This window comes from Gopherus flavomarginatus, chromosome 3 (genome assembly GCF_025201925.1).
Source record: "Gopherus flavomarginatus isolate rGopFla2 chromosome 3, rGopFla2.mat.asm, whole genome shotgun sequence".
NCBI classification, from domain to species: domain Eukaryota; kingdom Metazoa; phylum Chordata; order Testudines; family Testudinidae; genus Gopherus; species Gopherus flavomarginatus.
This window is the reverse complement of record NC_066619.1, coordinates 238753562-238772421: the sequence shown is the minus strand read 5'-3', so window position 1 is coordinate 238772421 and position 18860 is coordinate 238753562. Positions and strand designations below refer to the sequence as shown.

General features: G+C 38.3%; 2 protein-coding genes across 2 annotated transcripts in view; both read left to right on the top strand.

The window, feature by feature from the left end:
- Positions 1-18860, top strand: part of LOC127048267 (uncharacterized) — a 426185-nt gene that overhangs the window by 329406 nt on the left and 77919 nt on the right. The window lies entirely within an intron of this gene.
- Positions 1-18860, top strand: part of GRXCR1 (glutaredoxin and cysteine rich domain containing 1) — a 59233-nt gene that overhangs the window by 36421 nt on the left and 3952 nt on the right. The window contains exon 2 of the mRNA XM_050947983.1: positions 11581-11820. Coding sequence (XP_050803940.1) covers positions 11581-11820 — 240 coding nt within the window. The remainder of the gene's footprint in view (positions 1-11580; positions 11821-18860) is intronic.

The following is an 18860-nucleotide window of genomic DNA, read 5'->3' as shown; positions in this document are numbered from 1 at the left end:
AAATAATGAGAAAGCATGTGCTAGTATAATCAATTAACTAAGAAGTAGAATGTTAAGCAGATTATTCTAATATCTATTTTTGGGTTTACTTGAGACAGCCTTTTGACTACATTTTAGTTCAAGGGTGGGCAAACTTTTTGGCCCAAGGGCCACATCTGGTTGGGGAAATTGCATGCAGGGCCATGAATGTAGGGCTGGGGAAGAGGGTTGCGGTGTGGGAGGGGGTGCGGTGTGCAGAAGGGGCTCAGGGCAAGGGTTTGGGGTGCAGGAGGCAGTGCGGATTGCAGGAGGGGACTCAGGCAGGGGGTTGGGGTGTGGAAACAGTGCGAGGTGTGGCAATGGGCTCAAGGCAGGGGGTTGAGGGGTGGGAGGGGTGCGACAGTGAGCTCAGGGCAGGGGATTGGGGTGCAGGAAGGGTGTGGGGTGCAGGATCTGGGCCGGTGCCGCTTACCTTGCACAGCTCCAGGGTGGCAGCAGCACGCAGTGGTGCTATGACAGGCTCCCTGTCTGCCCTGGCCCTGGCCCCGCGCCGCTCCCGAAAGTGTACTCACCATCTCTGTATTAAAGTAGTTTCCTTAAATGCTACTTATATTAGTGAGTGAAATATAATTATAATGCCATTTGACATAAATGCCTTTACAACTAAAACAGGGATGGACAAAATACAGCCTGTGGACCAGATCTGGCCCATTAGGGTTTTGATCTGGCCTGTGGGATTGCCATCCCCTTGGCACTGCGGTGCTAAGACAGGCATTCTTAGGGGTAGAGAGCTCTGTGCGCTGCCCTCACCTGCGGGTACTCCCCCGAAGCTCCTAATGGCTGTGGTTTACTGTTCCCAGCCAATGGGAGCTGCAGGGGGTGGTGCCTGCGGGCAAGGGCAGTGTATGGAGCACTCTTCCCCCTGCCCACAGGGGCCACAGGGATATGGTGCTGGCCACTTCTGGAAGTGGAACAGGGCCAGGGCCAGGGTAGACAGGGTGCCTGCCTTAGCCCCACGGCACCATGGGGCTGGCAATCCCACAGGCCGGATCCAAACCCCTGATAGGCTGTATCCGGCCTGCAGGCCCTAGTTTGCCCACCCCTGTTTTAGTTGTAAAGGCATTTATGTCAATTGGCATTATAATTATATTTTACCCACTAATATAAGTAGCATTTTAGGAAACTACATTCACAGATAGCTGGAAATGTACTCACCATCTCTGTATTAAAGTAAACAGGACATGAAGAGGAATTTAATATCTGAAGATTTTTCCTAGCTCATTAAGAGGATTGTATATGAGAATTCTGTATTGAAAATAAGATTGAATGGCTGAATTAGCTGAGTTTGGGTAATTTCATCCAAGTTTGTTGTTTTCATGACATTGTTCATTGTTACACCTTACTGCAGTTGTTTCCTTCCAGAAATAAGAACAATGGGCCATACTAGGAGCTGGCGTAAAGAGGCAATAATCCACTGAAGCCTGAATTGGGCCTCTGAGGTCTTTACAAAGACCCTCTAAATGTTTATATTTTACCATCTATCAAATATACTATTGTGCTTAAGAAAACAGGCTAGACTGCTTTCGGTTTAGAAATGCCACTGCTTGTGTTAAGTCAGTATGTTTCCTTTGGCGATGAAGTGAAGGGTGAGATTCCTTATTATGATTAAGACTGTAAATGTGGAGGAGAAAAGCACTTAACTAGCAAACAGCTGAGTTACAAATATATATCTTAATCTGAGCCCTAAATGTCAGACTAGCTAATGAAGACTTCAGCAGTTTTACAAAACAATCTAGCTGCAATTTGTTTAGCTAGAGGCCTATGCTGCTGAATAAGGAGAGCACGTGGTATACTGCAGATCAGAGCATGGCACGATAGATTAGATTAGATTGCTAGATGCTGTAATGGAATAACCTCTTGAATTGCATCATGTGAGCTGCTGAGAACAGAATTATTTTAATTTATTTTCAATAATTCTTATTTCTCCTCATTCTGTCCTTACTAGATGTTTTGTCTCTTTATATTGTGTTTTAATGCAGAGCAATACTTATAAATTAGCTTTACAAATATTCGTTTCCAGGCTGATGCAGGGGAGGACCAGAGAGGGGTTTTCCTCTCTTATATACCAGATTTTCATTTCCAGGAGAGTGTTCCTAGAGATAGAGAGATGAGAGGTCAAAAGCCATGGCCTTGTTACTGGAAGGTTAAGGAATAGATTACAGATACCCACTCTGGTGTTCCTATAGATCTTGGATTGCAGAGGACCCAGAAACTGTAAAGAGCCAGAAGTGATATCCCTCTGTTATCAGAATATGTAGAAAGGAATAAATCATGAAGCACACAGTGATGTGCTACACTAAAAAGAAAATACTGCTGGTGCTTTTAGGGAGTAGACTCTTCATAAAGTCCAGCCAGGTGTGGGAAGATACTGTCAGTAATTGTTTGTAATTTGATCATCATTATAAATGATGTCCTGGATAAATTCCAAGTTGGGTAAATGCATTCTGCCTGCCTTACATCCTCCTTGTAGTTTTAATTAGATATGGTGTTTTCCCTTTGTTTAATGTCCTTCAACATTGTTGTGCAATGTTAAACAGAAACTGCATTCCTCCCTAGAGCTGTTTGCATACCAGTAGTGGTTAACTTGTGCATGAGTTTATGAAGTCAGGGGCAGCAGAATCTAATGACCCAGGAGCAGGAAGCTATGAATTCCAGAGTGCTGGGCCATGATCTGATATTAGCGCATTTTGTGGCCATTAGTAAATCACTGAGGGACAATGGGTGGCTTGTTCCTGTGTGGATGTGCATGGTAAGGAGGAATGAGAGCACGAGGAGCCAATTGCAGTCTTTGAACTGGAAGTGCTCCAGGCTAGCAATATGTGAAGTGCTACTCTTGTGTAGATATGACAGTTTCCTGCAATATCTTTGAAAGACTTTATTGCATTAAGTTTTTGGATTATTGTGGGTTAGGATTGTATATGAGCTCTATATGGGGGAGATGTGACAGATGTCAGAGTTGGGAGTTCAAAAGACCATACTGAAAATGTGCCAGACAAGTATGGACTTTTGAGATAATAAATGTAAAGTGGATTTCCTGGGGAAATCCTAGGGAGAAGTTAATGCAAATTCCTCAACTCCAGTTATGTAACCCCTCAGCATTTTGAAGCTGCTCCCTGAGGGGAGGGTCAATGTCTGCTGATTAGCTGTTACAGAAGGTCAAGATCAAAGGCCTGAGCTGTATAAAGGAGAAACTGATCTGCTCAGCCTTGATCCTGGATCTAAGACAGATGAACTTGAAAGTTGGTGAAAACACAGTTGTAGCTTCTGAAGTACTAACATCAATCAGAGCCCTAGGCTGGCGTTGGGGGTGACCTCAGGTAAGCATTTTAACATGTGTGTAGGTTCTTTTAATATGTTTGCTCTGTAATGCTTTTACTTTAAATAAACATATTTGCTTAAAATGAGCTGTGTGGTAACTTGTAACTGCAGGTAATACACTGTTCATAGCCCTTGAAGAGAAAGCAAAGCACCAGCATTGACCTTTTCAGTCAGTCTGGTTTGCTAAGGCTATCACAGTGTAAGGCAAGGAGCTGGGCAGCTTTTAAATCCCTGGTCAGGAGGGAGTGGGTGCAGGTATCTGCCTAGGAGAGCTGATCGCTGGGAGTTAGAAGCTTAAAGTGGGTGCCCTTGGTGGAGCATGGTGGGGTAATACAGGTACTGTTGCCATGAAACTGTGACAACTCCATCTCATGGATGACAGGAAAATGAAGAGCTGTGCTCTGGTCCCTTGCATTGGTGTTTCAGTTTTTTTTTCTTACTTGAAAGCACATCTTTTTTGGTTAGCATGCACTCTGACCTACAAGACATGTTGGTGAATTTAAGCTTGCCAAAAAACAGTATGATATTACACTGTACTATTTGAGAAATAACATGAGATCCCAATACGAGCAGGGGAAATAGTTTTCAGTTTGTCGTCAATTTAAAAAAAAAGTAAAAAAAAAGTTGTTAGAAAATGTTTGGCAAACTGAAAAGAAAAAAATATCGTTTTCGGTCAAACAAAATGTGTCATTATGATATGGAGCATTTAATGTTTTCGATTATTTAAAAAAAATAAAGCTACAGTTGTTTTGAATCAAAGAACAAAATGTTTTGCTTCAAAAATGTCAAAATGTAGTTTTTTCAGAATTGTCTTTGTTTCTTTTTCCAAAATGAAAAATTCACCAAACAATGTTTTGTCAAAAAAATCACCCACTTCTAATCATAATGCAGACACAGATTGGTTAGTGGAGAGGCAGCCCCTCCAGCTTTAACTTAATCTTTCGTCTTTCGAGTGCTTAATCACACAACTTCAGCATTCTTAGTCACAATTCCATCAGGAAAGTACATTAAATTCCTAAAATGGTTTGGAATTCTTTGAGATGAAGGTGAAATATACATATAATATATGAACACTATTATTACAGCCATTTCCTTTATGATATCCCTAAAAGACATAAGTTGTCTTAAATGTAAAAATGGAGTACAACCTTCCATATGATACCTTTTTATAAACATTTTTTATTATTGATACCCTACTGCCTGGCAAGGATGTATCGTATGCCAATCTGTACTGAAGTAGTATAGCAACTATTTTTCTGAACTATACTACTGTCTATGACTAACTGTGAGGGGACAAACCTTATAAAGATTGTAACACTAAGGAAGCAACACTTAAAGGCATATCCAAAGGGTACTGAAAGGTAAACAGGGCTATTTCTTGTAGATAGTTATCAAAACCATGTTAAGTAGACACGAATCTTTAACAGGATCAAGAATAGATGCTAAATGTATTTGTCTGTGTTTACCTATATCTTGTTAGAAGTTTAACAAGGTAACTAGATTAGCTTGTGGATGCTAATTCCCTTTCATGTCTTTATGGCCTTATAGTATACATGTGGATGGTTCAGTTAATCTTAAAATCAAAGATGCAAGATACTGTAGGAACTCATAATATTGTTTGCATCATCTTTAGTTTAATTTTCTATACTATAATGAACTGTCTTGATTGTTTGAATGGCTAATTGCCTTATGTTAATGAATACAACTAGCTTACCTGTGTATGCATAGGAAATAGTTTAGCTTCAAAGCAACAATCTGCACTGCCTATTCTTCACCAGGGAAGGTCCTACTGTGACAATTGCTATCAAGAGGCTTATCAGCTTTCTAGAGGACTATAAAGAAAAGTCCTAGGCCTGATTCTTTTTATCTCAGATCTGCTTAAACTTTAACAGGGAAGGTCTAAATTTAAAGTCTGAGGTCTCCAGGTTTACCCTGGATTAACCAGGAATTCTCATGGAAGAATTTCAACAGACTCTACACCTGGACTATTCATTGGACTATAAACTGGAATCAATTTATAAGAAAGACTTTTACAAATCAGCAGCCTCACTATCTCTACTATGAAAGTGATTGAAGGTTTTCATGAATATCTGTTTGTATATTGATCTTTTAACCACAGCAACTCTTTTTCTTTTTATTATTAAACCTTTAGTCTTTTAGTTACTAAAGGACCATCTGCATAATTATTGGGTAAGATCTGAGACTTATATTGACCTTGTATTGCAGGTACCAGGTCACACAGATAAAATTGGAAGATGCAAGAAAATGGGCTATATTTCCAAGAGCTGTAGAAGAAGGCTTGAGAGAGGCAGGATGATCTAGTGTTTAGGGCACTAGTTTAGGACTGGGAAGATCAACGTTCAAGTCCCTGCTCGGCCACAAATTTCCTGCAATTTACTTAGCATTTCTATGTCTCAGTTCCTCACCCATAGAATGGAGATAGGGAGTTCTTCCTGACATCACAGCTGTGTCACAAGGGTAAATACACTGAATATTGTGAGGTGCTTAGATGCTAGAGAACCTCACCATATCTATCATAGTACCTAAAATAGACATATAGGTATAGTATAAGAAAAAGGGTTGTGTGTTTGAAATGATGTACATGGGAGGAAGACACAAATCCTATTAATATATAATGGAATTGGAATTAATATTCTTCTTTGCATGCTTTTGAAAATAGCTAAATGAAATGGAAAGTGATTTTATACTGAAGCACATCACAAATAATAAGAGAGATACTGTGATGACCAAGTATGATCTTGACGAGCTCTTAGGAGCTCTCAGTATCTCTTTCTCTTACTGTTTGCAATTCCTTCTCTCTCAGAGAGCAGTGGAGGTTAGGAACTGTTTATTGAGAGAGAAGGAATGGTGGTCAGGAAACCAGATATTTTATTCTTTCTTAAAGATGCCATTATATCTTTAGCTTTCAAATGGACAGCCACCAATGACAGACAGAAGGGACCTGGGTTTAGCATCTCATCACATGAATGGCACCTTTAATGGTACAGCACAACCAGTGCTGCAGTGTTTTGTCAGCAGTGGGTAGAATCCCAAGTTTGGGTAGTCTTAAGCCCACAGCCTTCTGTTCCAGAGAATTTTACCAGCTGAGGCTGCAATATATGCCAACATGTGGACAAAAGCCTAATTTAAGACTCATGAATGAAAACGTTGGCCAAATATTTTTTTCAGTGCAACATTCACTATCAGTTGCAAGTGCTTATTCACCTAATAAAACCCCTCTGGCACAGATCTTGTGGTGTACTGTGACTTTCTTCTTCAGAAGAATTAGGGGATAGTAGATATCTTAGCCAACCTGATACCATCTAATTACTAGGCCAAGGGGTACATATTTCAGTAGAACATTTTGAGATGTGGCAAGATCATATTCTTAGATTGAGAAGGAAGTGTTAGTCATTTATATGCATCAGTGAAGCATTTTGCCACTGCTTGAATGGAATTATTTAAATGATATATACCAACATACTAAGAACCTTAAGAAATCTCATATTTACTAAAATTTGGTGTTGACATTTCAGCATTGATAATTCAAAGTATTGTTTCAGACCACCAAATGCAGCAGATAAGATATTGTACCTTAGCTCAAGTACAAAATATAAAGCCAAGTTTCATTGCATATGTTATTTGAAACACTCAGAACTGGGAAAAAGATAAGTACCTTGAAAGATACAGGGCTAAATTCAGAAGCGAACCAATTGGTGGTATAATTATACGGAGGTGTGAACGTAAGCTGATGTCACTTTCACACTGAGGGGGCAAAAAGACAGAGCTGTATCACAGGAATAGCAACCATCAGGAGGATGTATTGCCATGTAATGTAGACCAGCATTTGTATTTGCCCCACACAGAGCAGCAGTAAGCAAATATCTGTGTTACAAGGCTACATAGCTCATAAGAAAATCATTCAAGGGCAGATTTTCATGTCCTTGTTCACAATGAACAGTTCCTTACTCTGCTAATGTTACCATTTATTTAAATGGGACTATTCAAGAAGTAAGAAATTATCTAATGTTAGTAAGAGTGGCAAAATAGGTTCTATGGGCACCTAATAAAAACCATCACAAAACAGGTAAGAAAGAAGTCTGTAGGTTTGGGCAAACAGTGCTGAATAAAGATTATCCTGTTAACACCGTAAGGAGTGTGTTACCTATTACTACGTAGTAACTCATTTTTAAAATTCCTATATCAGATTTCAATCTAGAGAAAGTGAAAACTGAATGAGGACAGAACAGCTCCTGTGATTGGTAAGGGGACATGGACCCTTGAACTTCTAAGTAACTAGTCTGAGTCTATGCCAGGCCCAGTAGACAGAGATCACAATATTATGTGGAGGATCTGAACTCTCACACTACTCAGGGAATTTAATGACCTACTCGTCATAAATGCTTAACATATTAAACACAGAAAATGCAGTATTTTGGTGTACCTCAGAGCACAATACATTATTCTCAAAGATATTGAGTTTATAACAGATTACTGGTATTTATATGTGATATTTACATGTTATTAAAAAAGGCATATTCGCCAATGCTTTGTGGTATTTAAACAGCATGATTCCTACTTTAGTGATAGGTGTGCAGCTAAACCACTGCACGTCACTGCTTTGAAAATTTTACTCCAAAATATTAAAACATGAGGATTCCTGGATTTCATAACAGATTTAATCACACAATTACTTTGACTATCAAACTCTTTTTTAAACAAAAGTTTAATGATGTTGCTATTTTATCTTTCTTCTCTTTACCATCTCTCTCTTCACTAGCTTGATTCACATTTGTCTGTTTTCTGTTATCTCCTCACCAGCCTTCCTTCAATACTCTGCAACTCAACTTTCCCCCCTCATTCTATTCCTCTCCCTTTTAAGTCTTTCCTTTGTTTCTTTCTCTCCATTGCTGTCTCCCCTGTCCAAACTCATCTGCACAATCCTCTAACCCTACATCACAGCATTGCTCATGTCCCCCTTGTCTGCTGGTGATCTACTTCCAACAATGGCAGATCAGGGAAGATGGTGCATGTGCAGGAACACCAAATTGTGAGTGCTCCTCCATTCGTTTTTCTCTCCTGATAGAGAAAATGGCAGATTTTACTAATCCCTGCTCCTTTGTGCTCATTCACTGTGACAACTTCAGGGGGCAAGCCCCAGTAGCCTATGCTGCTGCTGCCTTGAAGACCCCAAATGAAATACAGGCTGTAGAGTTTGAGACACTGGAGCAGCTACTGCATATGGACCCTTCCTTGGCAAATGGAAGCACTGGACTGTTAATTAACAGCTGTAAATAGTATATAAGCTTATTTTTTTCTGACTCCATAAATCCCTCCCTAACACTGGTTCCATGCAGATGCCATCCCTGGAACTCAGTGCAGGTTCACCTAAAACTTGACCCAAGTTCATGAGCCTCGGTGAACCAGATCCATCGTTTGACTTGGTAATGATATCTCAAACTCAAATCAACTTCACTTTGCTTGAAGTGTCACCATAAAAGTTTTCCAAAAGGCTGTTCATTGGACAGTATATGCAAAATTTTCCAGGGGAGAGACTTTCAAAAAATCTTGTTTCAGTTCTTCTAAAATGGAATTAAAAAAAAAAAAATTTCCAGTCCAAGCTCAATGTACTCCCAGACTCTGCGGCAACCCACCTCTCAGGGTGCTGGAGTGCATAATACCTGGGAAGCCCCAGCTCTGTGGCACCAGTCTACCCAGGCTACCAAGAAGCCAGGAAACTCTGGGATCCCTGGCTCCCAATCTCCCTCAAAAGGCAGGCTACCAAAGAGCAAGAGAAGTGGGTGAACAAGCTGGCAGCAGGCAGGCTGACTTGCTTAGTTTCCACCTAAAGTTTCAATAGAAGCAACATGTTCATGGGAATGGTTTGATTCTGCCAAATCAGCATTTTCCAATGGGAAAGCAATTCCACTGGGAAGTGTTTGACCAGGTTTATTCAAGATGATGGTTCTGGCTCCTGTTCATTATCACAATGTCACCAAGACCTAAAGTGACTTTATTCATTACATGTTGGAAAACATCATTTCTGAGAACCAAAGTTCTTTCATTTCCAGTCTTTCCAGTGAGGTATATGGGAAGGTTATTTTTGCCTCTGGGATTGTGAATTAGCACTGTTAAAGAAATCTTTGGAATTAGCATTTCCATTAGTTCAAAAATAGCTCACTGCTCAATTCCCCCCTCCCTTTTGTCCTGTGCATAAGCAGTTGGTTTTCCCCCCACAAACTGTGCAATGTGTTATACATCTGCTTTGAAGTAATTCACAGTAATTCTCTATTTTCATTAATTTCGCAAATCTTTCAGACTTTGGCATCAGCTCCTGCTCGGTAGGGAATCTTGTTTAATTGTGGATCATTAGTCAGCAATCCTAGTTCCATAACAAATCTGTAACCATATTGTCAGTATTTTTTCCTTTTAGTTTAGTTGTGTGGAGAGTCTCATGGTTAAAGCATACGACTGAGCCACATGACAGATTCTAGTTGTGGTTGTGCCACAGCCTTCCTGTATAACCTAAGGAAAGTTGCTTAATTGCTTTGTGCCCCAAGTTCCCCATTTGTGAAATAGGAATAATGGTACCACCACATGGGTATTACAAGAATACATTAATGTTCATAAAGAGATCTGAGATGTTTGTGTGAAAAATGCTGAAAAAGTATTATTTTGTGCACTAAGATACTATGGTGATGGGCATTTTAGAAATGTGCATAATAGATGTTAGTAATAGTATAATATCCAGAATGGAGAATAATATAATTTATAAGACAAAGGTGACAGATGAGGCTTATTGAAATATTTTGGACTATTGCTGTAGAATATTGAATGGTTTAATAAGGGACAAGCTATTCCTCTCATTCAGGAGATGTGAAAAATGCTAAGGAAGAGTTAATTGCCTCAGCAGAGGTATAATAGATTCTAGCGATAGAATACAGGCCAGTGAGTAATAGAGCAATTTTTACACTAACTTTTCTTAAAACAGAAGAGCCAAGAAGTATAATCAGAGAGAAAGAACCTTTGGAACCTTTATAGGATGGTGCCCTGAGATGGTGGGTAGGAAATTGGTAAAATCCATATTTTTGAAGCATCCATTTGGTGATCTGGAAGACCTGAAAGTTCTTCTTGAGGACTTTCCTTATCTACAAATTAAACCCTTTAAAAATCTAAGTAAAATAAATTTGCTGCCACTAACATTTCTATGCATTTGACTAGTAAGTTAAATCATGACTTCATTATCTACCAACACTTCCAATGTTGTTTGTCCTAGTCTGACTGCAATTTTACCTTTGCAGTTAAGGTTACACAATTAAAAAATGAATAATCACCATCAAGAATAATTTTCTACAAATTGCTACAGTATGGTTTAAGTTTCTGCTTTGTAGTGTTTCCTGACATGTAGCTTTACTGCTGTAACATTGACAAAATAATGAAACCTTCTTGTGTTGGCTCTTGCAATGGGTAACTCAAAAGGCTTGGAAGTTCATTTTGCTTTAATTAATAACCTTTTCATGAGGATTCATGATAGCAAGGGCTATAGCATGGGGTAGTCAATTATTTTTTGTCAAGGTCCAAATTTATTGGTCAAGGTATAGTCAAAGTCTAGACTCCAGAGAAAATAATAATAAGTAAATAAAAAGATTTGGGGGGTCTGTTCAAAAGTGTCTGGCAGTCCAGATTTGGCCCACAATCCTCCTATTGACTGCCCCTGTACTCTAGGTGCATTAATGTGAGATCAAGATATCATTGGCTACATGGGTCCCCAGTCCCAACTGGATGGGGAAGAACAAAACAGTATTTGATATAGGATCTGGCAAATCCCTGAAAAAAGGATTCATCTCATACCTCAATAAAGGTCATAGCTACATAACTGGGAATTTGTGCTTTGAGAGACTGGAACTAGTGGGACTGATTCATCAGTGTTCAAAGCTGCTTGCACCACTGTGCAAAACCACCATAAAGCCTCTTAATTGGGCCCCTGCATGGCAATTATGACAGCTTAATCCAAGATCACACCTCATCCTCTTCCATACTCATGTTTGAGAGGGAAAAATCAAAACAACAATTTTGGAAAAGTGGTTAAGATGTGCTTACTGCTTAAATAATATTTCCAAAGAACAGAATAATCACTGAGAGGTACTGGTCCAGCCATGAAATAAATGTAATTACTAACATTTTATTTACCTGAGTGGACACTAAAAACATTCTGTTTTCCAGGTGTCTACGGTTCTAGAATTTGGTCGCATTGTAATTTACACTACCAGCCTTCGTGTGGTCAGAACTACATTTGAAAGATGCGAGCTGGTAAGAAAGATCTTCCAAAATCACAGAGTGAAATTTGAAGAAAAAAACATTGCTCTGAACAATGACTATGGAAAAGAACTAGAAGAAAGATGCAGGAGGGTGTGTGAAATTCCATCACTACCTGTTGTCTTTATTGATGGCCAATATCTTGGGGTAAGTTCTGCACAAATTTAAATTTCACTCTGCAGTCTGTATGTGTAGATCCTAACTAATAAGAATGGGAAATTATTTTGTTTTATTGTTTGTATTATAGGATCAATCAAGGATTGGGACCCTATTGTGTTAGGCTCTGTACAGATATACAGCAAAACATGGTCCCTGTCCCAAAAAGCCAACAGTCTAGGTTACTACAAGATGCAATAGGCGGATAAAACAAACAGGAAAAAGTGGGAGGGAGCTAATTAAGTAACAAACAAATGAACAAGTTATGCTCAGCCTCTGAAGAAATAATTCATCTTTACAGTTCAAAACATAAGAATATAAGGAAATGGGCTTCATATCACATTTATGAAAGCTAATATATTCAATAATCAACACTGAGAATAGTCAGCATTAGATTGCTATTTAATAACCTCTGCATTTAAATAAATTTGTTCTATGAGTTTGGGGCTCAGTTCCTTCAGTTAAGATGCAGTTTTGCACTCTTCTACATCATGTACATAATTAGTTAAATTTCCTTTATTTGCACACAAGTTGCTACCTCTTCATTTTATGTATGGAGGATGACAGCTGCATAATCCTGAATCAAAATGAAGGGAAGTGAAAAAAGAGCAATGTACTATTATGTTGAGACCTAAAGGCTGAATGGCTTTTTTTTTTTAAATCCAGACTTGGATTCTCAAGCCATGGGGCTAAAAGTTCACAAATGTTTGAAACCAGATTTTGGTTTGGGTTCATCTCCTCTGTTCAAAACACATTTCTTATTTAAAGTGTTTACTTGGTAGTTATAGGGAGACCTCAAGCAGAATGTTCAGTTCTTCCACATCACTGAAGGGTTGCAAAGGTTAATGTTTTCCAAAGAAAGGCGAATAGGAGAAGCAAAAAACAGAGAAGCTTGGGAGGTCAGAAAACTTATTCTTTATGTATATATGAATAAGGTGTTAAGGAACCAGTAACCATCGCTAGAGGTGAGATAGTGAGTTGACAGACAAACTAAGTTTGTGTTGCTAAACATTTTTTAAAAAAACTAAAGATGTATTTGATGAAAAAAAAAAGGAATAGAGAAACAAGAGATCCTTGATATTGGAGCTGAGCTAATACTGGAAAAAATTTTTAAAAAAATCCACAAATATGTATTTGAATTTGCTCAGACTGTGTTTTTGGTCTATTGGTGTTGGCTTTCTCAGAATAGTCTAGCAGATGAGACTACTGCTAGGCATGTTAACCAAAACAGCCATATGTTGAATCAAAATATGTATTCAACTTTTTCTGTAAAAGGACACTTTGCCAAGTTTTCTTCAGTAACCCTAAAAATCAGTAGAGACTTTCAGTTAATCACCAGGAGAATGTATTTGGAGACTGAAAAAAAAAAATTGATGAGCTTATTTTCCACAAACTGAGATTGTGTTGTATTGGCAGACTGCTTTATTTCAGTGGCTCCCGCTTAAATCCAGTGGGCAAAATAGTGCTCTGTTCATTTTCCTTCAAAATGCTAGTTTAAGGAAGAGATACTCCTGGGACAAGTGAGCCTATTTGTGGCAAGTTTGAATGGTCAACACATTTCACTCTGAACAGCAGCAGTAATAGTACAGTTGACATAGGTGGGTAGTAAATAAAATGAGGTCTTTATTGTACTTCTCCTGCAGCCGCCCTCTTACTGTTTGTTTTCAGCTTTAGGGTGACTTCTGTCTAGGCTGTAGGTTGAATTCATGACATCAATCCAGCAGAGAGGCCAAAAGATTGCTTTCTTGCTACAGCAGACAAATAAGGTGGATCATGAGGTCTAGGAAAAGGACTTCTGTGAGAGAGTGGTTCAGATATGAGAGAAACAGATACAAGTCTTGTCACATTTTTTCAACTATTTTCTAAATGGTCTAGGTGTCATGGAATAATCTCACTAAATCTGAGATATCTCCTCTAACATTTACCTGAGGCCAGCCTGCCTCTCTGTGAAACTGAAGTATGCCCTCTGATTTTTCACTCTGCTTCAATAGCTCAGCATTTTCAGCAAGAAGGTGATACAAAAAGGAATTGTAGCATTTGTTTATCCTTTTCCAAGGGCATTCAGAACTGTAAGAGACCTGTCGTATGTAAAGTCCTAGGGATATTTTTGTCGAAGGAGTGGGGAGAAAAAGTTGTATGTAAAATATGCAAAGTGGCTGGTTGAATGATATTTTGCAAATTAAAGTAGAACTTATTTAATAATTTATTTTTATATGAAATATTTGATTAATTTTATCTTCCATTATTCATTTATCTTAGAGATCTGATTGAAGAAATTGAGTTATATATCTATTTAATCAATTTCACTTTTTAAAAAATAATATTATATTTCTCCCCTTCCTCTGGCCAGTTCTAATTGGGTGGCAGGTTTAAGAATTAGATTTTTATTTGTTTCATGCTCTGTGAAGATTTACTGATGATGATGATGACAACATTTAAATTTATATAGTTAAGAAAATACCAGTTGTAAAATGTAGTTTTATATAAACTAAGTAGCAATGCTTGCACTGTTACTGTCATTGTAGCAAATTTATGTGATTACTCTACTCTAAAATGCATTTGTAGTTTGCAACAGAAAAACTATGTGGCTTTCCTTTGGTAGTATGAATGGTGAATGCCCTTATAGCCATTGTCCCACTAACGTGAGTGTGGTGTAACTATTATACATCTGTTACCAGAGCAAGCCTCTAGTGTTTTGACCCCACCTGCTTTCCCCATTTTGCAGAGATCAGCACTCCTAAAGGGTAGGCTTTAATAATATCTTTTTAGAGACCAATAAGCCAGCAATTTAGCTTTTTGAAAACTAAATTTAGGTTTTCCTTTCCTAGACTATGTAACAATATTACATTCACAGTTTTCTCCTTTTGTTGCAAGGTTCTCAGCCATTTGAACATGTCTGACTACTGCGTGTTACAATGGGTGAGATCAATTGTCCAACAGTAGGATCCTGTGAATGTGTAAAGATGAATACCTGACTCTGTCCTCAGCTCCCATATATTGTGTCCCTACCCACTCTCAGCCCCTTATGAAAAAACTGCATCCTGGAGTGGGATTAATTCCTCTGTGCTGGGAAAACCCTCCTCAAAGATGGTGAAGGAGATAGGGGTTGGGTCATTAACTTTATGAGGGATGACTTTTAGGAGCAAGGAAAGGGAATCATTCTGTAGGCTAAGCAGGGTCAAGAGATGTCCTTGAGTTTGCCATTTTAGTTTGGGACTCTTACTTATAAACCCACTCTTTTCAGACAGTAGTTACTGTTGCCACCCAACCTCTGCCTCATTTAAGGTTGTAATAAGGTTGTTATTTGTCTTTATACAAAGTGATATAAGCCAGTATCTACTCCCTGAAACAAGCAACATGCATTCTAATATGGACAAATGCAAGGTCATGCATCCAAGAACCAAGACTGTGTCATATTTCCAGAATGAGGGATTTTATCGTGCAAAAAAGTGACTCAGGAAAGGACCTATAGGTCATAGTGAATAATGAACTGAACATGAGCTGGTATGGCTATGAGGGTGTATATAGAGGATATAAAGTCATAGTGAGAAGGTGGTATTATGTTTATATTTGGTGAGATCATTTCTGGAATACTATGTCATGGCTGGTGTCCACACTTTGAAAAATTGGAAAGGGTTCAAAAAAAGAGCAACAAGAATTATTCAAGGTCTGCCATGCCTGCCTTACAGTGAGAGATTTAAGAAGCTAAACCCAATTATATTATCAAAGACAAGGTTAATAGGTGACTTGATCATAGCCTATGAGTGTCTCCATTGAGAATATTTCTGATAGTAGAGAGCTATTTAACTTAGCAGACAAAGGCATAACAAGATTCAATGGCAGGAAGTTGAAGCTAGATAAATTCAAACTGAAAATAAGGTACAGCAATGGTGATTAATCACTGGAATAATTTATCCAGGAATGTGGTGGATTATTCATATTAATATCAGCCATCTTTTATAAAAGACATGCTTTAGTTCAATGAGAAATTAGGGTCTTTGTTATGTCAGAGGTCAGATTCAATGATCATAAAGGTACCATTGGGCCTTATAATCTATAGAGCCATAAAACGATGAGTGTTGCCTTCATAAACTGAAAAGTTCAGCAGTAACTGCTGAATCTTGGTCTCCTGGAATTGTTTAATGGCAATCTGAGAAGCAGATATTCTATACAAGGAAGCGCTGCCTCTAACAGATACTTTACTCTTTCACGAGATTACCAGTGATTTATAAACTACAGTTTGTGAACTGTGGGTAATACTAAGCATCACTTGCTGTGCGACACACATCCCATTCAGCCTTCTAAAAGGAGTAAACATGCACTCACCTCTGGAATGAAGATACTGGGCCCAAAATCAAAGTTACCCTGGATTAATGACAGCAGAAGTGAGACCAGAATTTGGCACAATGACCTTAATAAAATAAACATCTTCCGTGATTATCATGACTTGCTGCACTCAAGCTCCCCATATATTTCTCTTCTCAATGACAGATTTAACATCAGTACAAATGTTCTCTCTTATTTGCTGGATGGGGAGAAACCTGCCAAAAGCCAAGCAAATCATAAGAATGTATATGAAAAAAGAGTGTCATTTTAAGGTGTTCTAGAATCTGAAGCCAACAGTTAAGACGGCAAGCCAGAGAGATGGACCAAAACAAGAATGAATATGCTTTTGGGCAGAGGAGTCAGTCCTTACTCTACTAACGTAAAAGCAGATTTATAGACTGAAGAGCAAGATTGCTTAGAATGCAGGAGCTGTTTTACCAAGGCAACTAACTACCACACCAAGAGATGTCATGTTAAAGGTGTTTCTTCTACTATTATGGAAGTATTCATAACTAGAGCCAGGAGAAATTTTTCAAACACATTTTTTTCTGAGAAAAATGAAGACTCAAGTCAACCAAAACATTTTGTAAATTCATGGCAAATTCACTGAATTGTTTTGACAGGTGAACCCCCCCCCAAAAAAAAAATTCTAAAAACATAGAAACATTGATATTTTCAAAACAAAATATTGTATTTTTTCAACTGAAAATACTTTTATTTTGAATTTTTCTTTATTTAAAAAAACACCTTAGAATTAGAAATGAAACTGTTTTGTTTTGGGCTGAACAAAACATTCATTTTTTTATTACTTTTTGAAACTTACATTGAACTGAAAAATCAGTTATTTGCACAGCTATATTCAGAACTATACACTTTCCTCCCAAAAAGAGCGACGGATTTAACCTAAACTCAAATGCACTTTCACTGCGGTGTGGTGGAGGGTAGAGAGTGATGATTCTGTTTTAGTGACATTTGTTTTCACTTCATCTTTTCAAACTTTTAATAAATCCCAATCATACAGCAGCAGATTTATTTCACTAAGACCCCATTAAAACATAATATTATTTTTCCTTATTGCTGATTGATAAAAATAGTTTTGTGTGAATGATAACTCTCTTTAAATTAGAGACAGTCTGGAAAACCAAATGAAAAATAAAAGAATTTACATATTAAAGAGAAAAGAGATAAAAGGGAAAAGAAATTCAAAGACAGATTTAGGCCCAGATTCTGCATCAGGGCCCCTGATCATGGCATGATCTTCATGTATCTACATTCAACATACCTCATTCACACCACACTTTAACTTAGTGTATATAGAAAGACATGCATGTCACTAAATTCCCATACAGACACTGTGAGATAGTTCTTGCTCAGAGAGAGACATCACCTTTGCAATTCTGCTCATGCAAGTAAGGCATATAGTGCATTGGCAGGACGGTGTAGGAAAGCTTTCACCTCCTCTCCCTGAACTATGCCTCTTGCTAATTCTCTTAGGACCAAATCCTGTGGTCCTTAACTCAGGCAAAACTCTCATTGAACCATTGCTAACAGGGACTGCAAAGTGTGATTTCCTCCTTAATTTCCTGTGCATTAAAACTCAGTCTGACTGAAAGAAAATTAAAAGAAAATAATTATTTAAGACAATGCACCTTAGGAGCCCTGTTCATGCATGCCTTTTGTTTGCCATTTCTGTGCAATATGGTTAATAAAAGCACTAAGTGCTGTGGCTTACATTTAAATCCACACTATAATATTAGGTTAGTATTAGATTAGTAATGGATGATAAAATGTATTCATCCAACAAAAGAGGCTTTCCTCTGACTAGAAATTCCTCAGAAATGGTTTTTACAACTGTTACTACATAGTTACAATAGCTATTTCTGTTCTAAATAAAAATAAACTGTAATCATCTCAGGGCTTGTCTAGATTCAGGAAAATTTGCACTGATGTATCTACATCAGTGGAATTGTAAATCCCTAAATGTTGCTACATTGCATGGTAAATCACAGCAGTGCAACCTGTGTCTTATAACAGTGCAGTGCACTGGTGTAGCTCATGAGCTTAGCTCCTCCCACCTCACATAGATAGGCCTCAGCAAACACTATTGTATGTGTTGGCAAATGATGGCTTTGTAGCAACAGTCACATTGTGTGACTGGGATGTTCATGTTCCAGATTCTGCTAGTCTTACCCAGACTGAGTAGCACCCTCCCGCTAGTCATCTCACTGAACTGAAGGTATGGTGTGTTCAAGCTAGAGGTTGGTAGAGCTTCGGAAGCCTCTGTGTAGGTGTCACAGAGGGCCATGGAACAGTCTTTGAAGCAGCTGTTCTTCCATCAGCCCATAATCTGTAGTAGATATCAATAGGACAACTCATGGAGGAAGGCACTACTCAACATGAACAAAGATGGCAGAGTTGAGTGCACAGTCAGCTTTGCTTCTGTAACTAACCACAGCCAGAAATATATTGCTTCTCCTTTTCAATTCCTGTAAATGTGAAATAATGGAATATCAATCAGTTGTTAAATAAGTGTTGGCTAAAGTATTCATATGTTGTCATTTGAAGAGATAAAATACTGTAATTATAAACTGTGTCTCTGAATTACAGCCAATAGCTATAGCAGAGAAATATACCCAAGCATCTGCTGTGACTGCCTCAGAAAGAAAAAAAATGCCATTCCTCGGCAAAAGTTAAAGCAAAACAAC